Source organism: Malaya genurostris, chromosome 2, assembly GCF_030247185.1.
Source record: "Malaya genurostris strain Urasoe2022 chromosome 2, Malgen_1.1, whole genome shotgun sequence".
NCBI classification, from domain to species: domain Eukaryota; kingdom Metazoa; phylum Arthropoda; class Insecta; order Diptera; family Culicidae; genus Malaya; species Malaya genurostris.
In genome coordinates, this window is record NC_080571.1 from 35,495,503 (window position 1) to 35,513,903 (window position 18,401).

The 18,401-nt window shown below is 36.0% G+C and overlaps 3 protein-coding genes across 8 annotated transcripts in view; 1 reads left to right on the forward strand and 2 right to left on the reverse strand.

Annotated features, from left to right (window-relative positions):
- The first annotated feature begins 355 nt into the window (after positions 1–355).
- LOC131428482 (cytochrome c oxidase assembly factor 6 homolog) lies at positions 356–859 on the forward strand. Its single transcript, XM_058592462.1, has one exon. It carries the CDS (start codon positions 482–484, stop codon positions 740–742), a length of 261 nt encoding a protein of 86 aa, XP_058448445.1. The 5' UTR covers positions 356–481; the 3' UTR covers positions 743–859.
- Positions 756–1,320, reverse strand: LOC131428481 (N-alpha-acetyltransferase 38, NatC auxiliary subunit). Its single transcript, XM_058592461.1, has 2 exons — positions 1,182–1,320; positions 756–1,125 (listed from the first exon to the last, which is right to left on the reverse strand). Exons 1-2 carry the CDS (start codon positions 1,239–1,241, stop codon positions 841–843), a joined length of 345 nt encoding a protein of 114 aa, XP_058448444.1. The 5' UTR covers positions 1,242–1,320; the 3' UTR covers positions 756–840.
- Positions 1,321–10,764: 9,444 nt separating this feature from the next.
- Positions 10,765–18,401, reverse strand: part of LOC131433188 (uncharacterized) — a 132,827-nt gene continuing 125,190 nt past the window's right edge. For all 6 annotated transcript variants that reach the window (XM_058600077.1, XM_058600080.1, XM_058600078.1 and 3 more), the window contains 3 exons: positions 12,029–12,224; positions 11,388–11,955; positions 10,765–11,328 (listed from right to left, as the gene is read on the reverse strand). In XM_058600077.1, the coding sequence (XP_058456060.1) occupies positions 11,105–11,328; positions 11,388–11,955; positions 12,029–12,202 (966 nt within the window). In that variant the 5' untranslated portion in view covers positions 12,203–12,224 and the 3' untranslated portion in view covers positions 10,765–11,104. The remainder of the gene's footprint in view (positions 11,329–11,387; positions 11,956–12,028; positions 12,225–18,401) is intronic.

Genomic DNA, 18,401 nt, shown 5'->3' on the forward strand with positions numbered 1-18,401 from the left:
TTCAGTACCGCAAACTTAATGCATAACAAAATCTGTTCTCAGCGATGCCAGATTATTTTATTAAAAATCAATTATAATCTAATATAAACCAACATAGCTGATAACTGATTTTCATACAGATTCTGATAATGTGATGATACTTCGAAAATGTTAAACATTTATTACTAGCTTCGTTTCGCAAAGATTTCTCATAGCATTGTACTATGTCCATCTGCAACGAATTCCTGAAAGATATGAAAACCTGAAACATAAAATTATTTAAATATATCAGTGTCAATGGCAGCTCTGCTAATTCCCAGCACACACACCATCATCCGCCCGATGACAGATCTCAACATTTAATGTGTCACTTTGGTCACTCGTCGCTGAAGTAAACAAACCAAAGAGTGGTGACATAAGTTTTACAAGATCCTCTAGTCCGAAGTCATCCTTTAGTTTATCGCACCGGTAAATCGTCGAATCAACAAATCCTGTTGTTGTAATGTCTTTTCCCGACAAGGAAAAGCGAACGGCCTGCTGGTCGTCCCGTGACGAATACTGGGCCTGTCTCGAAAAGCATGCACCTAGTCACAGTTCAACGTCCGGAGCTCCCGAGCCGAAACAGTGTGTGGAACTGCGAAAGCTGTACGAAAGCCGCTGTCCCGCCCAGTGGGTGAAACATTTTGACCGAAAACGAACATTCGAACAATTTAAGCAGAAAATGTCGAAAGGATATGAACCGCTGGACGATAGGAAAAAATAGCAATACTAGCCGGTTTAAATTTGACATTTATCTTATAATATATATAGCCAGTAAAACATAATTTACAAATTGTTGAAATAAACGTTATTTCCTACATACTAGCTTGCAGCTACTAAATTAGCTTCATCAATTTCAATCGACACGATGTACCGTCCGGGAATCATGACTAGTCCGAGAACACGTTCCTCCCCACCCGTTTCCGTGTATTCACTGGTTAATCCTAGAATAACGTTTGCATCGGCGTCAGTACAGACGAACATTCCAATCAGTATTCGCCCGTCGGTCATCTTAACTCGAAAAGTGTTATTCAGCCATGATTTTAACTTTTTCCTGCTGGGATTTGTTTCCTGATCCACTTCTGCCTTGTGAATATCTCGTTTTGCCTATGATATAGTAGTATTTATGTACCATTGCACGACTGCACCAACATTCTAAATACCTGTATCTTATCCCACAATTCATCGCTACTATCCTTTTCGTCGCTACTCATTACAGACATTGAATACTTTTCGCAATTCACGAAAATAAAATCTTACGACCGAGATGAACTTTGTTTATTTCGTACTTTGACGTTTCAATTTTACTATGGAAACATTGAGCTTCCCCAGCGCCAACAGTTACAGTAGTGGTAGGTTTCGAAAGCACCTTTGTAAAACCGGCAGTGCGTGCTGTTAAACCGACGACACGACCTGCCACTCGTCTATTAAAACTGTATCGTAAATTTAACTACCCCTCCGTAACTGGTAATGTCAAAACGTAATCCCTTGAAAAAATGTTGAAACTGGCAACACATGTTGATAAATTAATGATTTTAATTAACAGTTACCGTAACCTTGGTTACTGCATTTTGAAGACGTGAAATGTAAACAAAACAAACTGCAAATCGGATATTTTAAACCGAATAATTAAAATGGATTTTCCGAGTGGGAAATCCTTTTCCCGTGGAAACTGCTTCAGCATCAGAGCAGTGGTTCGACTAGTCATTCGGATTTGATAAAAGAATTTTTCTGTTGTGAAAACCGAACAGGATCCACTTGCAATTGAACGAACGAAGTTTTCTACGGATTTAAAATCCTACATTCAAGTCTGAGTTATGGATTTTTTTTTCATGAATTGTATTAATATGCTAACATTTACAGCCGATCGATAAAATAATTGGGTTAAAAATAATGTGAGCTGTGAGTGTACTTTTGCAAGCGATAATCAGTGATCGTAAGATGACGCAAAAAACTTTAGAAAACTTGAAAGTCGAACAATTGGTGATGGAAAAGCGAAAAGAATTTCCTAATTATTCTTATAAGAATTATTCATTATTATTATTTTTTTTTTTAATTATAGAGGTTTTAACATTAATGTCATTCGCCTCTTCGGGCCAGAAAAACTTTCTGACCCTATGTGCGGGGTTGGGAATCGAACCCAGGCGGGCTGCGTGAAAGGCATCGACTTACCCATCGTGCTATACCCGTCCCCCATATTATTATTATAAAATCCGTGTATTGCATTTATTGTCAGAAGAAACCAAGTGAGGGAGAAACATTTTCTTCAAGCAAAAATATGCATAAAACAAAAAAATATCTGGTAACTTAAAAGAACTATCTTTTTCGAATTTTATTAATTATACTATTTTTCTTGCGTAACTCTCATCTTGTGATTGAAGGTACTATCAAAAGTATTGGTTTTGTTTTTTAGCCATGCATCGATTGTGGCACAACGAATTAGGTGATGATTAGTACAGTTGCTTTGAATACGAAAGATTTTTATAGAAAAAAAACGTAACGTGGAATTTGAAAGTTTCTTGTGTTTCCTTTTTATTTATTTTACTTTATTTTTTATAAAAATATTGATATTATTAATCCGTCTCCTGAGCTTTGCCTCTGTAATGATTGTTAATGTCCTACTTCAGGAGCACTGCAATGAATAGAAATGAATCTAAATGAAAAAATATGCAACAAACAGGTTGTTCAAGATAATGTTTGGAGTGATATGATAGTATGTTTACATACAAAAAATTTAATGTTCTCAAAATACAGAAACAAAATTGAGGCACTCACTTTAATCGTACTGATGATGGCTGTAGCATTTCATTGGTCTACATCCTCGAGTTGTTCTCAGGAATTCACTGAACGCAGAGGGAATCAAATTAAAAATTTATGGAACGATTCCACAACTTTCTCAAAATGTTTGTTTATTTATCCTGGGGATCCTTGGTAACTAGTTCATAGCAACTTAAGCAGTGTTGCTCGAGAAGATTATTTTTATCTTTATCAGGGGGTCGCTATATTTTTGGTAACTGACGGTAAATCGTTAACGGACAATTTTAATGCAAATTTTTATTCGGAGTGCCTGGTCGTGTCGTCGGTTAAACCCTAAGCAGACGAGACGGCAATTTCAATTATATTGTATGTTGAAAATGTAAGAAAAATAATTTTCTTTTATTTCGTGTTATCATTTTTGATTTTTATAAAATGATATGATACAAATATCGATATCTGGAATTCTAACGATAGAACGTTAGAGGAATGAATTAAAAGGCGGAAAAAACTATTTATCATCATGCGCATCTGCACGGTGCTTCAAATCACATATCATAAGTCACGCTATGAATAAAATCATTTGATGATGATCAACATATTTTCTTACAATCGGAACCGAAAATTTTCATTGTTTAAAACCGAATACTAGGTTCTTCAAGAGGTGGAAAATGACTTTTCTCATACTAAAATGAACTTTTCGCTTGAGCAAATGACGTTGTAAATAAATTATAAATGATTCTACAAGTGGAAATTGGATTTCCTTCGTATTTTGACAGATAAACTTGCAGTAATCATCCTCGCAAACGTATTCCTCTAGCTGTGAAACACAACGTTAGATCGCCCATTCTTTGCTGGTTGTAACACGATTGAAGAATCCAATCAGAGTGATCACCACGAGATAGTGTTATGGTGATTGTTTTGACATATTCCATGTATTTAGAAAAATTTTGAATGATTTGTCAATTTACTTGAGTTTGAACGAATGCAGATGGCAAAACCTTACAAATATGGGTAAAAAACGATTATTCACGTGTTATCATCAAACATATGCTTTAAAACTGTCTTATACACTTGAAAATCTCGGATGAAATTTGATATTTTCAGTTCACATACAGATTTGATTCAGATGATAAAACATGAGTAAATAGACTAATAATGCAGCTTTTGATCATAATTTATCAATTAATCTCAAAATCCAACCATGAAAACAACTAATTTTCCAGATACGGAAACAGTACCCAACCTCACTTCTTCGCATTTGCTATTTCATCTTATGATTTCTGCATAAATATCAATCAAACATACCACGGAAAGTTACTGAATCATTGATGATCGATTTTTTTTACCAAATTTTCACACGTTTTTGTATGTTAGTATTCGATTCATGAGAAAAATAACCGGCATTTTTTTCGAATTTCAAACAAAATCTGAAAATTATCACCATCGCTTAGTTCAAAGCTCGCCACTCGAGCAGCGCAGCGATCGCAAAAGGGTTGGCTAGATTCTTCAATTGTTTTCCAAACGCAAATCAACTCCACGCCTTCTATGTTTTACTTTATAGACCAAGAAAACGATTATGTTAGCAAATTATCACACAGAGCAATATAGGAATCGAGTTTCAAATGCGGAAATAGTTACTAACATGGTAATTATTTTTTAAACATACCTACGGAATTGGTGAAACTTTTGCTTACATTCAACTTCTGCATAAAAAGTAAACCTTTAATTTCTCCAATACTAAACTATATTTTAATATTGAAGCTAAGAGAGGTTATGTCATCAATTTTCGTAATCGAAATTAAAGGTTCAAACAATTACTGGGTGGAATAAGCGGCCAGACCAATTGTTTCAAAGCGGTGTCAACAAGTAAAGTCAATATTATCAATGGAAGCAAAAAAACTTAGATTTGTTCTCAAGCGGAATATTAAAAATATTGGTTGAAATTATAATTGATAGAAATCAATGTTTTTTTCCCTAATTATAACAGCATATTCTTTGATTATTCGAATTTCAACTACAAATGAATAAAAATTCACTGGAGAATTGAAGAATCCAACCAACTCTTTTGCGATCGCTGCGCTGCCCGAGTGGCGAGCTTTAAACTAAGCGATGGTGATAATTTTCAGATTTTGCTTGAAGATTCGAACAAAATTCAGGGTTTTTATTTATTTTTCCTCTGAATCGAATACTAACATACAAAAGCGTGTGAAAATTTGGTAAAAAAAATCGATCATTAATAATTCAGTAACTTTCCGTGGTATGTTTGATTGATATTTATGGAGAAATCGTAACATGAAATACCAAATTCGAAGAAATGAGGTTGGGTACTGTTTTCATATCTGGGATATTCTTTGTTTTTTGGGTTGGATTTTGAGATTAATTGATAAATTATGATCAAAAGTTTTATGACTAGTCTATTTACTAATGTTTTATCATCTAAATCAAATCTGTATGTGAACTGAAAATTTCAAATTTCATCCGAGATTGTCAAGAGTGTAGGACAATTTGAAATCATATGTTTGATGACAAGACGTGAATAATCGTTTTTCTTACCCATATTTATAAGGTTTTGCCATCTGCATTCTTTCAAACTCAAGTAAATTGAAAAATTCGTCAAAAATTTTTCTAAATACATGGAATATGTCAAAACAATCACCATAACGCTATCTCGTGGTGACCACGCTGATTGGATTGTTCAATAAACATTCCTATGTATTTTGACAGCTTCATTCAAAAACATTATCGTTTGTACAACAGCGCCATTTATATGTCGAACTGTCGTTTTTGCTTACTAAGCCAATTTCGTGCTTCATTTTTTACTGCGAACTTGAGTTTGAAGATATCTTAAATTTTGACATGGCATCTCCGTTCTGATTCGAGGCACTCTACCCCGCTTGCATATGCCTGATATATGCTGGAATGCTGGACGAAGGTTTTATCGGAATGCTGGCAGAATTCCGACAAGAGTTTGGCAACAATGCCACAACCGTTTCCGGCAGAGTATTTCGCCTAGCGGTTATTAAAGGTACTGTATTTTTGCCATACAAGACTTGCCGAACCGTTTTGAATTGTTTTTTTTTTTTTAATTTTTAGTGCCTTTGGTTTTTTTCATTATAAGTTTAAATGAAGGACGATAATATAGCTTTTGTACTTCCAAACATGATATGCGGATAGTATAAAATCAAAAAACAATGAAATAATTTTTACAAAAGATTGGAATTAGTACTTTTTACTTACCAACATTTTCGGCTTCAAGCCAATTGTATGCAGATGACAATCGTGCCACCGGGGTGACAATCTCTGATATTTCTGCTCGAAAGTGCAAAACTAGAGCAATCCACGCCACCAGTGTTTTTCAATGGAAAACAATGGAAGTTTTGACCTGGCATTTCTGTTCTGATTCAAGGCACTCTACCCCGCCCACTTGTGGAAAATTCTGGTAGCCGAAAGAAGCCTGGCAAGATACCGACAGTTGTCAAAATTTTGCAGTCTCTCGCCACGTCACGTCATGCATCTTCCTTCTTTTTTCTGTTCGACTTCATTTGATTTTCGTCTATCCTGCATGTACATCCAAAAATGAAAACGAGTCTTGAGACCAGATAAATAAAAGGAAAGCAAGCGCCCGCTTGCATGTGCCTGGAAGGTTTACCCCCAGACGGCTGACAGAACTCCGCAAGAGTCTGGTAACAATGCCACATCCGTTTCCTGCAGAGTATTTCGCCTATCGGTTATTAACGGTTCTATTTCTGCCGAATTTTTGCCATACAAGACTAGTAAAACCGTTTTGCCAGGCTTCTGTCGACTTACAAAAATTCTCACAAGCGGGACTTTCACGGATGAAAAGTAACTCCCACATTATCTAAATGACGGAATGAGTAATGAATTCTTACTCGACTACTCGATTTTTCAGTGCTAGAATTTTCGCCTGAGTTGGGTGCTCGATTAACCCGATTGACAGTGACAGTATAAATGTCATTGCGTTTCCGCTCATTTTACGAAATTTGTAAGTGTAAATGTAAAAGTTAGGTGACATACACCATTTTATTACACTCCAGCTAGAGGAATGGATGATTCTGACTAAGGTAGGACGTTTTGGTTCATTTCCAGCGGAATTTAACAATTTATGCTGGAATTCTAAAAGAACTGGTTATTTACTAGTTCTGTATATCCGAATCCGGGTTGGCGGTTCAATGCATAGGGCGCTGGTCTTACAAACCAGTTGTCATATGTTCGAGCCCCGACCTGGAAGGATTCGTAGTGTCAGTAGAATCGTAGCACCAGCACTGGTTCTGTACACTCTGAATCGGCTGCGAAGTCTGCTGAAACAGAAGGTCAAATTTCCACTACAGGAATCTAATACCAAGCATTTGCTTTGTATATCCGAAAAACTAGTTGGTTTAAATTGAAATATACTAGTTATATAAGTTTTTATGTAGAAACAAACTTGAAATCAGCGCGAAAACAAAAAAAACGGGAAAGAATAAGAAGAAATCGAATTGACAATTCAGTCCGCAGCTTCTCACTCAATTCCGACAGATTTCCAAATCAACCGGTTGTAGGCGAAATTCATTCGGAATCGGTTGTTGCACTGGAGGTGGAATTTATTCGGAATTCCACATGATTTCCACATAGAATTCCGAATGGAAATTTCTCGCCGATTCGGTGGTAAAGAATAATTTGGGATAAGTTTGATTGAAAAATTTAAATTGCTGGCCTTTCGCACATTAACAGATTTGCTGTCATGACTTCAAACAGTTTTGATTGGCAAATTGTCGCAAAGCTGATTTACCGGTAGCGACACCTGCCAATAAAAAATGCAACCAAGAAAAGGAGGATTCTTTCGGAAATTTTCTTATTGGCAGTAGTGATTTGCAACATTTTTTTTCTCGTTTATTCAAAAATACAAATAGATATTAGCAATAAAAGTACACTCGGAGTAGAAGAAAATCGATTTCAAAGTGATTACTAGTACTTTTTTCAGTGTAAACTACGTTTAACATAGAAAATCTTCAGAAATGTGTGAAATTGGGTAAGGTTAGGTTTTTTCGGATCAACATTTTTTTTAAACAAAAACCAGTGTAATGTGGATTTCTCGAGTACTAGAATGTATAGCGATCGAGTACTATTTATTTTGGATACTTTATTTGTTATTTCCAGGCATTTGAAAAATGGTATCAAACCAAGTTTAATGCTCTATTAGGCTCTCTGACAGCTCACTTACAACCACAAATGCAAATTAGATTGGTTTGTTTTCATCAGGAAACGCATGCATTAAACACGTTTCAGACGATCAATCAACTTCCGTCGACGTCCAGATTATTTTTATTATTTTTTTTAGCCGAATATTGCTCACGTATCCGACGTTAAAATGTTCCGTGAACTTGACATAGTGTCCTTTCATATGAATTGTTTACAATTAATGTTGTTGTTCCGTAATCGTTCCATGCAGGTGATAGTCGCTGCTGCGTGTGAATCGCTTTTACATATTGTTTTGTTTTCATCAGGAAACGTGTTGGCCACCCATTTTTCAGAAGGGCCACCGTTCATTTTTCACCGGGCATAGAAACCTCAATTCTGCATAAACGGTAGATTTCGCCCAATGAACTAAGATCAACATTACCACCTTAGAGTAAAAACTTTTTCTTCAACTTCTACTATGATTTTTCAAATGAATTAGCCCCTTTTCAAAAGAAATCGTTGAAAAGGTGTAGTAATTAGAAATTTTCCTAGCGATTTCACAGCTCTTGCTGAAAGTATCCCGTAAAAAAATAAACCATTGATTTTAGAGCATAAACAATTGATTTACAATTAGATCTATGGGTTACAATACATTTTATTGTATCCAAACAAGATTTTTTTCGTTTCCAACGATTCAATATATTGTTTCTACGATTCACAAATGAATGTATTGTTTCAAACAATATGCAAACTGTACATTTGATTGTTTTCCAAGAAAACATGTATGAACAAATTTTATGATTTGAATTGTTACGATACTTAACAACCTATACATTCTATTGTAAAAAGCTTGTTCACAATTGATTAAATGGTGTATTACAATACATTAAAATATTTTTCAATGGTCAAAGCCAAATTGGGGAAGGTTTTGTAACAACAAATCGTATTGTTTTTCTACAATATTTTGTCGTGAATACGACTTACTTTACTATGGGGCGCCTTTTCAAAATTAGCCATATGGAAGAATGGGCAGAACTTAATCGTGAATATCTCGACTTGTATTAATGATAGCAACATAATTCTTTCACCATTTCATCAAAAATATGATCAGGAATTCAGGATAATATTTTGAACAGTGTGCGATAACCCCAAACAACTCAAAAATTAAGTTTTCTTAAAATTTGAAAACAACGCGGAAAACACCTTACTTTCGCTTGGGTTTTTCGCGCAAGGACGACGATTTTGAGGTAGTCAGGCACATATCTTCAACTGAATGCGTATAAAAGGGGAACCGTGGTCGAAAATCGATCATTTCTTTTCGTGCGTTCGATGGAAGCAGACGTCGTGGGAGTGGAATCATCAACCAGCAGCGACGGACCAAATTGAGTTCCTCAATTTGGTCCTTGTGAATGCTAGAACCGAATCCCTACAGCATATTGATAAATTCTTTCAATAAATTATGCAAATCCGAAATGAAATAATCGACAATAAAATTCTGTATGCGGCTATTTTTATAGCCGTTAGGACCGCCCATTAGTGAAAAAGCTACAAACGAAATCACATAAAAGGAAATCTCTTAACAAAAATTCAATCAGTTTGGATTCAATCGCCACTGCGAGCAGATGTGTTTTGTGTCGTCTGCACGCTTTCGACAAGAGCGATTACGTCACAGCTGCCAGTCATTAGCATTGGAAAAAAAACAACGGTGGAGAGCATTGCACAATATCAGCCGTTCTAATGGCTCTAAAAGTTTTCTAAAGAACTATTAGGATTTGTTGTTTGCAAATCGTAGGGAAATATCCTCAGTTTACTGCAAATCAAGAATAGTTTGCTTAGATTTGTGCACTTTTCGCTGTGTGAAATTCACAGTAATCGAGATCAAGTGAAGCTTTCTTTGTTTTTGCGAAAAATGTGAAAAAGGGGAATGCGTGCATAATTCATACAATTGATATTCGGAAGTGTTAAGGAACATGTCAGTTGTTTTCGTATTCACGACATCCAGTTATGTCTCTGACATTACCCACCCGCCTTTTTTTATTCGGGATCATCTCTAAACAAGCAGCGCCTCTACATTTCAGTTTTGCGACGATATGCCAATAATCAAAAATATAGCAACACGTAAGTACTCGAATTAATCAAAACAAAACATAGATATTGGGCCGTATGAATAAAATGTAGTAAAGTCTCTTGCTTGTAGTATCTTCTCAAAACCATAGTCCACAGAGTAAAACACGTTTGGTTTGGTTTTAATTTTTCTACTTCACTTTATCAGCAAATACACGAGTAGCAAGCTCTGGAGCTACCTACCGAAAAATTGTAGTAAATACTACATGTTCGAACGTTGTTATGTAGTAAAGTCTCTGCTTTTGATAGGAACGTGATCCACATGTAGCATTTACTACCGAAATTCAAGCATGCTACGTTTTATTCATACGGCCCATATTTGCCAAATTAAGTTGGAAGGAAATTTGACATGTAAGTGGTTGCCAGATTGTTCGAAATGTATACCTTTTTTCCAATGTTTTTCAAACATTTTCAAGATTTCTTGCCATTTTGTTAAGAAACGTGTAAAATCTTGCTTTAGTATGAAAATGTTCAGCTCCGCAAGGCGCAGAAATTGTGAGGAACATTAGGATACACTGAAATGAAAATTTTCAACTCACACGCCGTACTCTTCGGTTATTACGCAACCCGACTCCATCCATTCTTATGAAGAATACAAAAATAGGATTGATATTGAAAACAAAAACGGAGGATGAATCCAAACTTTGTACTTTAGTAATTGTGGATATAAATAATTCAACTAGACAATTTATTTTTCAAGTAGAAATCATTTTCGTTTATTTTCAGTATTTTACATAAAAAGGACATGACTTAAAAACAAAGCGCTTCGAAGAAACCGTCGATTTTCAAACTGCTGCACTAAGTGCAATGCGGATCTGATGTTTGTAGTTTTGTTCCTTAGTTTTGAGCACGAATCGTTTACAACAGAATCTTGTTCCTGTTACATAGCGTTCCGAATAAAAGCGGAAATAAAGGCACAATTTGAAATCTTTCGCTCTCGGCATTCACGGGACTAACGGCCAAGGGTTGGTGGATACACGTTAAAGCGAACAATAGTGAAATGTAGCCGAAATGGACAGTGGCGCCGTCAGACATTTTCCAGTGGTTTCGACTCCTGCTTGCTGCTGGCACCGGAAACTTTGAACGACGATCGACATGGCAATCTAACTTGGAATTTTGTATTGGGCACGGACAGACAGTAGGTCTCATTCGGTCGCGTATCGTACAGGGCTCGTTCGATTACTCCCAGGGCGGAACTCGTCAATACTTCAGCACTGTACTGGGTCGGAACTCCTTCCTCATCGGAGATTGCTAAAAAAAAAAATATAATGTCAGTAGGTTTAAACTGTTTTTGAAGTACAGACACGTACTGTACGGTATGGGAGCCTTGAACAGAGCCTCAGCAGGGACTCCTCGAGAATCCAGCGTTACCACACTAACTCCGTACGGTTTCAGTTCCTTTCGTAGTGCATCAGCACAGCCCTGAACTGCGTTTCTGGTAGCCGTAAATACTGTCAAACCATCGTCTTCATTGCCAGATCCTAGCAAGATCAACCGACCACGCGTCGGTCTCAGCAGTCCAATGAAGGCCCGAGCCGTTCTTAAACATCCCATGACATTGTTCTTGAACATGTTTTCCCATTGTAACGAATCCTGCGAATCAATCCGGCCACGATACACCGATCCAGCGGTGTTGATCACGGCCAAAATACCCCGCTCACCAGCATTCAGATGAATGCCCATGGCTTCGGCCGCCTCCCGTAGTATGTCCTCTCGAGTGACGTCCATCCGAAGCGGTACCACCGAACCGGCAACCGGAGTATCCGAGCTTTCGCGCATTTTCATCCATCCCCTCAAAAGCTTAGCCGGAAGGGACTCCATGGGATCCTTCATACCGGCAAACACCCGATGTCCTTTGCTAGCGAAAAAGGTGCAGATCTAAAAGGGAAAAAGAGAACAAAACAACTGTGATTAGTACCGAAAATGTTTGGATATTTGACGACCGGTAAACCTGTAACCCAAGGGCGGTATCCGCGCACGTCACCAGGATCGATCCCTTCTGTGAGCCGTTGCCATCATCGCGGGTTCCACGAACCTTACACAGTAGATAGAGCAGCAGTGCACCGGCGATCGAAAAGAGTGCAATCAACTGGATCGTCAGAACCAGAGCCGTCTGGGCCTCCATGCTGTTGGGCCAGCGGAAAAACCTGCGAGGTTAGAAGAATGGGAGATTGTTATAGTTGAAAAGAGGATATTTTTGAGTAACGTGTAAATATTATTAGCGTATTAGGATTTCAAATTCATCGGTAGGAAATCGATCAATGGATCAAGTAGGTTCCACAGCTTCAATTTCAAGGTTGGCATTTTTCACTGACAATGACTGATGGATGAGGAATATGAATTTCAATGGTCATCAAACAAGTTAGCCAGATTTGAATTCCCAGCGCGCTACTAACTCACGATTATCGTCATTAGAAGATCATTGTTTCCAGTTCATCTGTCTTATTTTATGTGAATCTATAGTCGAGCACACAATACCTTCATTAAAAGTCAATCAAAGCGAAGCGCAATCGGTTTGTTATTCACTGTTTCGCTGCGTTACATTTCCCGGAAAGGGTGACAGAAGATCTGTAGCTCCATCTAGATTCAAAAGATTCTATATTGAACCGAACGTGATATCAAATTGAAACGAAATCGGAATCCAACAATGCGTTAGTTACCTTGAATTAATGATCAAGTTCCTAAAATGAACTCGATTATAATTAAGTCTCAGTTTTCAATGCCATAAATATGAGACTGGACGTTGAATAACGATTGATAAATATATAATTTTCAACTAAATTTAATTGAATCTACTTTTGTAAGTTTTCAGCGATCCCTCTCTTGTAGTGTAGACTCCTGAGTAGTTGCAAAAATTTAATTAGTGCTGGTTAATTTCAAGTCGCTTCGAGCCTCAGGCTTGCGTGCGTTCGTTCATTAATGATTGAATGACACCGCTCGAGAGCGACATCTTTGTTCCGAATCAAGAAGCGTTGCAGTGGTAAGTGCAGGCAGTCAAGTTTGGTTCTGCCTCATTCCGTTCGAGAGTGCGATGTGACTCATTACATGGATACTTGCACAATATGAACATCGAACAAGCCGGAGGAGTGATGTTACGAGCGGTCAATAAGCCAATTTGAAAACTGAGAGCTGTTCCGCTGTAGGACGCTCTAGTCAATGCTTTCATAGATTTAGTTGGTTTCTGTACCGCTGGAGGCGTCTTCGTGTGAAGAAAGTAGTTAAAAAATAAGTAACATTCGACTGTTTGTCGTTATCGTCACCATTAAACATGAATGCTGTGTGATGGAAATCAACATTTCTTCATTTTGCACCTTCTAAAATGTATGCCTGAGTAAATTCGATACCATAAATCGATTGAAGTGTTTTTTTATGGACGATCTAACATTGTGTTTCACAATTAGAGGTGTAGGTGTGTGAGGATGAGGATTGCAAGTGTTTTATATCAAAATACAAGAGAAAACAAATTTCCACTTGTCAAATCATTTATAAATTATTTACAATTTTATTTGGTCATGCAAAATATTCATTCATCAGTTATTTCAGTTCTGATTTCAGCCTGTAAGAAATTGTTATTGATCATTTTCAAATGGTTTTATTCATCGCGTACATTATGAAATGCCTCGTGAAAGATCGTCCAGATGCGCAAACTTATTCAGATAAGTGATATTAGAATGAGAAATAGCTTTTTAGTCAACATATCATCTTATAAAATCAAAAATTATTACACGAAATAAAAGAAAATTTATTTTCTTACATTTTTAAATGAACAGTTCTTGTAATAGATCGAAGAAATTTACAATATAATTGAAATTATTTGAGTTTTCTATAAGAGCCTGTGTAAAATTCTATTGTCATCCTAAGAAAAGTTCAAAGTATAATTTTGCGTTAGGTTGCCAATTGACACAATGATGTTGCAAAGAAAAACTGAAATGTAGAGGCGCTGCTAGTTTAAGGCCATCGTCCAAGTACCATGCGCGCGGGTGGTTTTAGGAAATTTTCGATGGAAATTTTGAAAAATTTGACAAAACCAAAAACATACAGACTTTTGAAATACTTTTATCTATCTACAGGGTAAAAATGGCTGGGAAATTCGGAGGATTTTCCGAGTCTTATCAAAAATAGAACTGAAAAAATGAGCTTTTTTGTAATTTCTCACAATTATTTGAAAAAATAATTCGATGAAATAAAATTTTTTTTCCAAAAAAACCTTATGCTGGCCACAAAGATCACATTCGGAAACATTTTTGGAAAACCTTTTCACGCTTTTCATGGAAAATTAACGAATTTCATTTGACCGATTTAGTGGAATTTTTTGAAATTCGTGAATTTTCTATGAAAAATATATCTTCAGCAAGAGCTGTCAAATCGTCAAGAAAATTTTCAATTACTCCACCTTTTCAACGATTTCTTATAAAACCGGGTAAATTCATTTGAAAAACCATTGTAGAAGTAAAAGTTATTGTGCGAAAACTAACGTTTATTTAGAATGAAGCATTATACTTGGTTGAATACCATTTTTCAATTGCCCGGAAATAACAAACAAAGTATCCCAATTTCACACATTTCTGAAGATTTTCCATGTTTAATCGTAGTTTACTCTAAAACGAGTAGGAGTAATCACTTTGAAATCGATTTTCTTCTACTCTGAGTTTGCTTGTATTGCTGATATCTATTTGTACTTTTGTAACAAATGAAAAAATCTTTGCAAATCACTAAGGCCGATATCAAAATTTGCGGAAGAACACTCCTTTCGTTGGTTCCATTTATCATTGGCAGGTGTCGCTATTGATAATTCAATTTTGCGACAATGTGCCAATCTGTACAATATCTATCTCGCAAAATCAAAAAGCAATTCAGTGAGGATACTAGCAATACTAGCAGGATGCGAGCAAAACAAAGGTTTACCTGGTTTACCCCTATGGAACCAAACACAAAAATTGAAAATCGGTATTAATATGTATGAAAATTGAATTGGTATTATGAGAGTATATCTGTATTCCTGTATCGAATACAAAAATTGGTATAAATATCTATAAAACGGTATAGTTGGCAGCGCTGAAGAAAGTACAGAATAATAATTCTCGGTTGATTTTTCATTAGGGCGTATAAGCAAGTGACAGTTTCTCTTTAATCACTCTCTCTTTCGATTATTGTGATGTGATTAAAAAGTTTTTCTTTGATATCACTATTCTGTTTGAAAGTCGAAAGTTTCGGGTATCATTCCATGCAAAGAGTTGAGTGATAAACGTTTAAACTGCTTGGTAATTAATAGAAGAGAAGGTAAACAAAGAGAAACTGTCACTTGCTTATACGCCCTTTTGAAAAATTAACCGAGAATTTGAAACCTTTTGGCAATTGGCATATTGTCGCAAAACTGAAATCTAGAAGCGCTGCTTGTTTAGAGATGATACTTTCAGCAAGAGCTGTCAAATCGGTAGGAAAATTTTTTATTACTCCACCTTTTCAACGATTTCTTATGGTAACGGGCAAATTCATTTGAAAAATCATAGTAGAAGTGGAAGAAAAAGTTTTTCCTCTGATGTGGTAATGTTGATCTTAGTTCATTGTGCGAAATCTATCGTTTATTTAGAATAGAGCATTAAACTTGGTTTGATACCCTTTTTCAAATGCCTGGAAATAACAAATAAAGTATCCGAAATAAATAATATTCGATCGCTATACAATCTAGTACTCGAGAAATCAACGTTAAACTGGTTTCTCTTTAAAAAAATGTTGATCCGAAAAAACCTAACCTTACCCAATATCACACATTTCTGAAGATTTTCCATGTTTAATCGTAGTTTACACTAAAAAAAAGTAGTAGTAATCACTTTGAAATCGATTTTCTTCTACTCCGAGTGTACTTATTGCTAATGTCTATTTGTACTCTTGAATAAACGATTAAAATGTTGCAAATCACAACTGCCGACATGAAAATTTTCGAAAGAATCCTGCTTTTCTTGGTTCTATTTATCATTGGCAGGTGTCGCTACTGGTAAATCAGCTTGCGACAATTTGCCAATAACCTGAAACTTATCACCGCTGGCCACTTGGGCTGCGCAGTTATCACAAAAGAGATTGAATTGACGAATCCAGTCAACTCCTCTACGATTGCTGCGCTACCCAAGAGGCGAGATTGGAACTAAGCAATGTTGATAATTTCCAGACGTTGTTTAAAGCTAGGACAGGACCAGACAACTGGCTTCTTTTTCCAGAAAAATATATATTTTCTCATTCCGGTTGCTATGAAGAATCCATCCAACTCTTTTGCGATCGCTGCGCTGCCCGAGTGGCGAGCTTTGAACTAAGCGATGGTGATAATTTTCAGATTTTGCTTGAAGATTCGAACAAAATGCAGGGTTTTCATTTTTTTTCTTACGATTCGAATACTAACATACCAAAACGTATGAAAATTTGGTAAAAAAATCGATCATTTATGATTCAGTAACTTTCCGTGGTATGTTTGATTGATATTTATGGAGAAATCGTAACATGAAATACCAAATTGGAAGAAATGAGGTTGGGTTCTGTTTTCATATCTGGGATATTCTTTGTTTTTTGGGTTGGATTTTGAGATTAATTGATAAATTATGATCAAAAGTTTTATGACTAGTCTATTTACTCATGTTTTACCATCTAAATCAAATCTGTATGTGAACTGAAAATTTCAAATTTCATCCGAGATTGTCAAGAGTATAGGACAATTTGAAATCATATATTTGATGACAACACGTGAATAATCGTTTTTCTTACCCATATTTGTAAGGTTTTGCCATCTGCATTCTTTTAAACTCAAGTAAATTGAAAAATTCGTCAAAAATTTTTCTAAATACATGGGATATGTCAAAACAATCACCATAACGCTATCTCGTGGTGACCACGCTGATTGGATTGTTCAATACATTCCTCGCGATCACTGTTGTCAGTAGATTAAATTATTCATTCTGAAAAGGTTCTCCCCTATAACATGCGATTATTTATCATTTGAAAATACTTAGACAAATGTTATATCAGTCAAAAATATAGCTCTGAATTCATTTTGATCAGATGCTTGTTTTAAAGAAAACGTTTAGTTGAAACAGTGTAGTAAGACACATTTTTGGGTAATCAATTTTTGCAGCTCTATTAAATAAGGTACTAACAAATAGAAGTATCCAAAGATATGATGCTATTCTCAAGTGCAACTAGCATAATCAATGTTCTCGTCCATATCACACTTCGTGATTTTAGGGTTTCTCTTTGTACACACTTAACAGTGATTCTCGAGCTCGGCATTTTGAAATGCCGAAGTACATTGGCAACACGACATTTTACTGATTGTTCAGTAATGCACATGTTCTTTTCCGAAATCCGTTAAAGTAATATGCTGATATCTCAGTAAAACTCGTACTTTTGCCGAAGTTTGGCATATTATGCTGAACTTGTCAGTAAACAACAAGCATACCGAAATCAGTAATTCCATTTGCCGAGATTACGAACAGTGTGTTTGCTTTCACTGAAACTCGGGGAGACACTTGTCGTCTAATGTCTTTTTCGATTTTGCAAAGCACCTCGTCGCCATAACTCGTGGAGCTGGAAAACATTGAAACAAGGAAAACAGATTTTCTATATTTCGTGACAAGATAAATGAAATAAGAAAACTATCTGCTTCGCAAATATAATTATTAATATCTAATTATTTCCAGGTAGGTCCAGATAGGTAGGCGATTCTCAGTAATTATGTTATACATTTTGCCGAGACTCGGCTGTGCAAATCTGTACTCGTATACTTTCCACATTGACAGGACCTAAAAACAAATTGAACTTAAATCCTATTTAAATTACTAATTTTAAAAAGATGATCCGAAAAAAAAATATGCAATATCAAACTACATTGCTACCGAAGATACTGACAACACTTTTTCCACCACCCTGCAGTAATATTAATTTCAACAACGTGTACTTGCTTATATCAATTTCAACCGATCACAAACTGGCTCTCAAATTGGATTAACAATTGTCAGGTCCAGTCCTAGGCTCAAAGATGTGAAAAACTTGCTGGCTGTTAAATGTTTTCTCTCTTGAACCAAATACTAACATACAAAAGCATTTAAAACTTGATCATGAATGTTTCAGTGATTTTCCGCGGTATGTTTGATTAATATTTTTTAAGAAATCGTAAAATGAAATTTCGAATTCGAAGAAGTGAGGTTGGTTGCTGTTCATAAATCTAGAAAATTCTTAGTTTTTTAATTTCTTATCGAGGATTGTTTGGATTGAGCGCTCCGGATATCCATTGAGCTTTCCAATTTCGAAGATAAAATTTTTCTCTTTCACTACCGCAT

Coding starts and splice junctions, on each gene's coding strand:
- LOC131428482 (XM_058592462.1), top strand. CDS start 482: ATGTCTTTTCCCGACAAGGAAAAGCGAACGGCCTGCTGGTCGTCCCGT.
- LOC131428481 (XM_058592461.1), bottom strand. CDS start 1,241: ATGTCTGTAATGAGTAGCGACGAAAAGGATAGTAGCGATGAATTGTGG. Junction 1,126..1,181: donor AATTGTGGGATAAGATACAG/GTATTTAGAATG, acceptor ACTATATCATAG/GCAAAACGAGATATTCACAA.